Here is an 8,066-nt window from a genome sequence, read left to right on the forward strand (position 1 = left end):
GTTTAGCATTAGGAAGGGCATCTAGCCATAGATACCTTGTTAAAATGGAATGTATGAACAAAACAAGAGCAGTTAACACCAAATAAGAATTACCTTGGATTCTGATGATCTATCCAAACCATGCCAGCATGAACAGTAGTCATACAATGATGATGATGATATATTGCATTTTTTCCCATGTTGATATCTAGGTAAATATTTGTGTACATATGTGTATGTATGCATGCACAACCATATTTAATATAGAAAATAGTAGTTCACAGATTCCTAAAATTTATATTGAAAAGAACCTAACTGGTATTTTGACACTTTCCTCTAGCTAGTAAAATCTGAAGTAATGTGCATGTGCCCAGTTCTCACTAGTATTGAAAGAACAGATGTCAAAATGATGATGATGAAGCTGATGATGATAATGATGATACCACCACTGATGATGGTGGTGGACAGAATTAGATACAGCTACACAGAACAGACTGAACAAAGCAGTTTCCCATCCCTAAATAATGTTTCTCAGTGTGTCTATTTAATGTCCATTACTATACACAGTTAAAGTAGTATGGTATGTCTGCTCTAAAACGTTGCTGACCATTTAAAAGGTAGAAGTGCATTCTACATTAGAGTGCTGCTCACATATCTAGGACAGAGTAGCTTCTGCACACACATACATTACACAAACACTCAGCAAATAAAAGGCCATCTGAGTAATTGGCAAATCTTTGCAAACCAACAGCTTACAATCTCTGACCCAATAATCTCTCTCTCTCTCTTGTCCCTCCTGCTGCTGGTATTACAACTGCTGTTACTACCACTACTGCTGTGATGCTACTATTACTACTACTGCTACTATAGCTACTACTGCAGCCCTGACTACTACTACTACTACTACTGTTACTGCTGCTGCTGCTACTACTTCTCTGAACCAGCAAGTTGTGTTATTTCTGTTGAAGCTCACCTGATGTTCTCATCTCTCTCTTTCTGTGTCTCGACCCCTACCAGCATCCACACTAAACACTACTCTATATTTCGTCTCCAGAATCACAACCCTTCAGAATTCCCTCTTGTTCAGATTTTTCTCAACTGACATCAACCTGCAGTGGTTCAGGCAGAAAATCATGAACGTCAGCTGCAGAGGGGACCTCTACATGGTTGACCGATCTACTAGAAGTAGCAGTCAAATCTTCAAATCACATTCTGCCGTCTTGGGACAGTAAAAGTTACATTGATGAATGCAGCTCATCCTATATATCCATAAAACGGGATGGTCACGTTGGGAATACCTCTGATCATAGGTCTACTTGATCAGGGTTAACCTGAAGCTAAACGTCAGTTGTAAAGATTATGGAATGAATTGTCTATCTCATATAAGCACAAGTGCACAGATTTCTGAAGGAGAGAAATATTCGATTAAATTCCTTCCAATACTTGACTAGAACTTATTTTATCGACCTTGGGACTGTAGAAAGACAAACTTGACTGTGATAAAATTTGAACATAAGACTAATAATAAAGGAAAATTTGGTGTTATCCATACTGGACTGACGAAACAAGATAATTTCTCACCGGTGTCAGTGTCGAGATAATGTCCTTTATCAGATATCTAAGCCAACAAGCACCTTTCATATAACCGTTTGAATGCTAGAAATAGCAATCAAATTTCTCAATTTACAAACATCATCTTGAATAAAAACAGGATGGTTTCAGATGGAACGTCTTTGATTAAAGGTCTGTTGATCAGGGTTGTCCTGAAGGTAAACAAACATCTTAAAATAGACCGGTACTTTTTAACCATCTTGTCTATATGTCTTCCCTTTACTATTCACCATCCCGGTAACTCCTACAGATATGATAAGAAAAAGTTATCTTATGCACAGTACAATTTATTAATAGCCTTATATTACTTTAACATTAGCGTCCTTAAAAATCAACTTTTAAGGAAAATTAATCTAGTAAAATCAGTTCAGGCAATGATTTTTAAAACCAAAAACAGTTTTCCCATAAATCTCCAAATTTTCCCCAAGTTTTAAAATAGCAGAGTTTGCTAGAGAAGTCACGGAAATATGACGAGTTTGCAATTGATGACAGGTTTGAAGTTCAAACAAGAATAGATCAAGAATGTACTGTTTTCCTTTATTGTAATTTTTCAAATTCTAAACAGCAAATTTCGAGACTGGATGACAGAAACTGTAAAGCGTCGGACAAAATATTTTGCGGCATTTGGTAATGGTCCGTTATTCACAGAGGGGTAGAAAAAACAGGTACTTCTTGTGTACCGGATCCGATTCAAGTAACTCAATCTTTTCCCAAAATGTATGGCCTTGTGCTAAAGTTGGAAATTATAATCATAAGGACTAAATGCTATTTAATTAGATACTTTCTCATTCTGAGTTTAAATTCCCATGGTCCACGAAACAATTTTAATGAGAAGTTGGGCATACACTCATGCACGTGCAAGTGTATGCAGAAATGTATGGTTATATATTGAAAACGTTAACCGCATCCATCTCGGAGGTTAGGAGAGTCTGTGAGTACGCACGCCCTCTCTTTAGGCTGAACGAATAAATATAATTATGGATTTTGGGGAAGGTGGTTAGTTGATACCACCAACATCAGTATATGACTGGTACTTTATTTAATCGACACCCAAAATGATGATAGGCAAAGTTGATGTGGGACAGGAATTGAATTCAGAACGAAGAGAGGGAAGAAGCACCGCAAAGCATTTTGACACTAATATTTTTGCCAACTCGATGCTCATTTAAGGACTTAAACAGGGGACAAGGTTAGGAATTTTTAGGCGGGGATCTGTCGATTACATCGATCCAGGTATTCAACTGGTACTTTATTTTATCGAATTCAGGAAGCAAAGTTGATCTCGGAAGGATTTGAACCCAGCACGTACAAAGCCCCAACAAAATAATACTACAAGGTATTATGTCTAGCCAACTATTAGCAGCGATTTAAAATTGACTGTACCATCCCTCAAATATGTTTAGGGTTTCAGTTTAGTCAACTACACACACCTACAACATCTGGTCTTAGGGCTGTTAGAATTCTATTGATTGGTGGAATCGTTAGATCGTTGGATAAAAGCTCAAATTCCGCCGAGGTCCAACTTTGCCTTTTCTCTCTTCTAGGTTAGTATGATCGATTTAATCGACAAACTCCTCCCCACAAAATTTCGATGCATCTTGCTGTATTTATTGTCCCTTTATATTTAGAGTTCAAATCTAGTCAGAGTTGACTTCACTTTTCATCTCTATGGGACGATAAAATAATATACCTGCTAAGTGTTAGGTTAACTAATTATGCTATAAACTCTAATTCAAAATTTGTGGACTTATGCCAAAGTTAGAAATCATTATTATTATTATTTATTCATTTCGAATTTTGACGTCCACGCATACCTTGATGAGTTTATAAGCAAACTCTAGTGTTCAGAACATGGAAGTATAGAAGTACGGTTTACAAAGCTATGTAAATTACAACTGCTGTTGCTTCACTTCATTCAGTAGATATTTTTACACTCAAAACATTGCTTTCAGAGACGACTTGATGGAAGTATAGCAGCCAGCATTCATACCTGCTGTATCTCTCATTCTACCGCGATTGTTTCTTCAAGAATTTTGCACACGACTCTCTTCTGTTTTCATGCTCTGCCGCTAACCTAACGATGGTTAGAGCGAAGTACTTGACTACACAGCCTTAGCCCACTCACTCTACTTCACTTACTTTTTACTCAAAACATTCAGCTAAAATCATGATCGTTCTAAGACATTAATGACTGGTAATCGTTATTTAAAATTTAAAAAAAAAAGTAAAAAATTTTCAACGGCTGCTTAGTGTTTTGTTTGTATTTGAAATATTAGTTTATTTAATAACCAGAAATAAATAGGTTTAATAGATAAAGTGAAAATGCTTAAACATGTAAAAATAATTTAATGAACCATTCTGATAATTTTATTTCAATAAAGCATTTATATAAAGTCAGTGTATATTTTTGAAATATGAAATAAATAATGGTAATAAGAAACAAGCCAACCAGCCCACTGAACAAGAAATCTGTTAAAAGATGTGAATGTAGCTTTAGGCAACTATGGTCTTTCATAGTTTTCACAATTCCAAAGCGCGGTTTTGAATGAGAGACAGAGAGAGCAGGAGAGAAATACCTATTTATCTATATATCTCTCGCTGAACATTTTAACAACATTCGATACGGGAAGTAGCGAAATGTCTTCTATCACACTAAGAGCGGCGGTGAATTTTTGAAAACTTCAGTATTCTTCAAACAATTCTACAACTTTCCTCCTTTCCCTGACTCACACGCTCGCCAAGCTCAATTAATATCGTCCGACGGGGTTTGATCTCAGAATCGACGCTCTTACAATTTGCATTCGGCAGCTGTAACGGAAACATACGAATGTAGCCGAAGTGTGTGTTGGTATAATGGCTGACAGTGGACTGTACTCACGGACTACTACAGTGATGTACAGGGAGTTTAAGTTTTCTTGATAGAATATGGAAATGTGAGCCATGAGCTCGTGTGAACAAACGGAAGATAATATAAGTGATAGTGAGGTGGCTCATTATTACAAACCAGGTAATTAGTTTTCACCTTTTTCTTCGTTCTCAGCTGTAAATTTTCGTCCGTCAAGAGAGAGGCACTCACTGTATGAACAGAGGGGAGAAGAAGAAAAAATAGCCAATGTGGCTACAACTGATTTCTTACTACAAATTATATACATTCTCTAGCAATAACACAAAACACGACACTATCAAATTTATCAGTAGCTTGTAATATATCATCTTTGTTTTATTATAAAACCTAATATTGTATTTCAATGGAGATTGCTTGTTAGATATTATTATTATTATGATTATTATTATTATTATCATTGACATCATCATCGTTCTCTTCCTTCTCTTTATTATCATCATCATCACTAAGCTTTCTTACCGGGATTGTATGGATTGTCTATGGTTGTATTTTATCTCAAGACGAAAGTTAAGGAGTCTGAGGGTTGGATGATGTGAATGATTCATATTAATACACACACACACACACACACACACACATTATATACCTTTCTGACAATTACATACATTCATGTATGCTTACACACACATACACACACACAGTCTATTAGCTATGTGAACAGCAGTAAACGCGAAATTGAGGAATAGAGCAATCTCAACACTAAATATTTACACTTTTCTTTGGTATTGAGTACCTTTCGTTTCGAAACTCAAAGGTGTGTGTATATATATATATATATATATATATATATCACACACACACAACTGATTTGTTACATCAACCGTCCTCTATTTAAATAATAAATACATGTAATTAACTTCTGTCAGTAAAGGACTAAATAATTTAATTCCATTTCGTATAGTTACTGTAGTTGTTTGTCTCCCTCTTAATATGTTTTCCAACATCTCATTCTAACCAATAAAACTTTACTGAAAAGAGATGAGGAGAAAAGAGATTTTTTTTTGGACAGAATTGCTTTACTCTTCATTTTATTAAATTATGTGTGAGCAGTACTAACACACACACACACACACACTTCAGCGCGCGTGTGTGCGCTTACAATCAGGAATATAGGTATATATATATATATACAGGAGTGTGTTTGGGTGGGTGGGTGCATCTCTATGTATGAGCGTGATGTGTATGTATATATTGATGCATAAAAATGTATACGTATGTGTGCATACATAAATGCAAATGTGCATAAATTCGTACATGTATAAAGATGTACGAAAATATACATAACTGTAAGTGCATATATTTGTGTGCTTATACGCATAAGACATTTGTGCATGTACTGAGGTACGCGTACCTCACCGCATGCACAAATTGCATGCATAAACGTATATGTATATGGATGCTACTATAAAAGTGTATATATACAAAAATCTCTCTATATAAATAGATATGCATCTAAAATTATGTATCTATCTGCATGTATGTGTATATATAAATCTACGGTTATATATGTATATATACATACGTGTGTGTGTATAATATATATATATATATATGAATGTATATAAACGTGTATATACATTGTGTGTGTATGTAAATGTGTATATACAAACATATATATAGTTACGTATATTTGTGTGTGTGTACTTGAATGTATCCAAATAGATGTACATAATTATATGCATATGAATGTGTATACATAAATACATACGTATATATGGACGTGTGTTATGTATATGTGTATATATATATATATATATATATATATATATATATATATATATATATATATATATATATATATATGAAAATTATGTGTATATGTGGTGTAATGTAACATGTGTATATGAGTAGATATGTGTGTGTATATATATATATAATATATACACACACATACATTAGAATCTCCCCCCCCTCTCTCTCTCTCTATATATATATATACATACACACACACACACATGCTATATTATATACGTATACTTTCATATCAGAAGGTATACATTTGTGTGTGTGTGTGTGTATATATATATATATATATATATATATATAATATACATAAATTTCGAGCGAACGATATACATAGGCGCATATACATATGCGCGGGCGTGGCTGTATGGTTATGAAGCTTGCTTTCTGACTATGTGATGCCGGGTTCAGTTCCACTGCGTGGTACTTAGGGCAAGAATCTTATATCCTTGGTTTGACCAAAGACATGTGAATAGATTTGGTTGACGGAAACTGAAAGAAGCCTGTTGTGTGTATGCTTACGTCCCCTTGTCTTGACATTGCGTGATAGTGGTAAATGAGTGTCACTGTCATCCAAGTTGTGTCATTCATTTCCAATTTCCTATGTGTGGCCGCTGAAATGTTATTACCTTGTGAGGGTTGCCAACAGGAAAGCTATCTGGTCGTAGAAAATCTGCCGCAACAAATTCTCTCTGTCCCATGCCAGCATGGAAAAGTGGACGTTAAATCATAACGATGATATCTATTTCTATGTATGTATAAATGTTTGTGTGTGTATGTATATATGAATGACTTCCTGTATTTATGTAAATGTATGTGTGTGTGTATATATATACATATACAAGTATGAATACATATATGTGTATGTACATATATATGCCATGGCTATATATATGTTTATACAGATTCTCAGACATTATATCAATATGATCATTTAATCTCGGTGTCTCCATGTTGACGTTTGTTGGACATTATATGTATATACATTTATGTATACACTAAATACCTCTATATATAACTGTATAGGTACATGTGTACATATATATATATATATATATATATATATGCAAATATGTCATGTATGTGTAGTCATATATATGTATATATACATATATGCAGGGGTCCTTGAGTGCTTCTGCCAGAGATGTCTGAGACACATTCTAAATGTTGGCTGATCCATGCAGATGCCAGGCACAGAGGTCTAGAGGGGAGCTGATGTCCTGAGTATTGAAGCAACGGTGCACAAATACTACTTATGTTGGCCTGGACATCTTGTTCAGATGAAAAGATTGGAAGATCTTTATGCAGTTGCTATATATATGGTGAACTTGTTTGCGGAAAGCACACCCATTAGAAATTCAGACTACAATTTAAGGATTGTGTAAAATCATTGTTGAAAGCCTGTGGAATATAGGAGCTTAGTTGGGGAAGCAAAGGTTGTCATTGTTACCAATGGAGGAAAGAAGTAAAGGAAGGAGTGAGTGGTTTTGAAAAAAACACGCATCTTTTATGCAAAATTTAAGCAAGTTACTTGAAAACACACTGCTGGTGTTGTGAATGGGGAGATTGGTCGGCTATATCTGTGCACATGTATGTTTATGAAGTGTTGGGCTTGGTGGAGCCTCAAGTAGAATGTATAAATTTGCCTGAGTGCACAATGTTCTTAATGGTCAGTGATGGTCTTCCTTGGTTCTGGGTGGATAGCCATCATCATCATGTGTGTGTGTATATACATACATACACACACACACACACACACACACACACACACACATACATATATATACATACACACGCACACACACACATATATATATATATATATATA

At 34.9% G+C, this 8,066-nt stretch overlaps 1 protein-coding gene across 7 annotated transcripts in view; it reads left to right on the plus strand.

The window, feature by feature from the left end:
- The first annotated feature begins 3,434 nt into the window (after positions 1-3,434).
- LOC106875262 (kalirin) overlaps positions 3,435-8,066 on the plus strand; it is a 551,716-nt gene continuing 547,084 nt past the window's right edge. For 4 of the 7 annotated variants that reach the window (XM_052965690.1, XM_052965688.1, XM_052965685.1 and 1 more), the window contains exon 1: positions 3,436-4,597. In XM_052965690.1, coding sequence (XP_052821650.1) covers positions 4,531-4,597 — 67 coding nt within the window. In that variant the 5' untranslated portion in view covers positions 3,436-4,530. Of the gene's footprint in view, positions 4,598-8,066 lie in introns of all 7 variants that reach the window. The other 3 variants (XM_052965684.1, XM_052965687.1, XM_052965686.1) reach the window with 1 other exon arrangement.

The sequence above is a fragment of the Octopus bimaculoides genome, chromosome 2 (genome assembly GCF_001194135.2).
Source record: "Octopus bimaculoides isolate UCB-OBI-ISO-001 chromosome 2, ASM119413v2, whole genome shotgun sequence".
Classification (NCBI taxonomy): domain Eukaryota; kingdom Metazoa; phylum Mollusca; class Cephalopoda; order Octopoda; family Octopodidae; genus Octopus; species Octopus bimaculoides.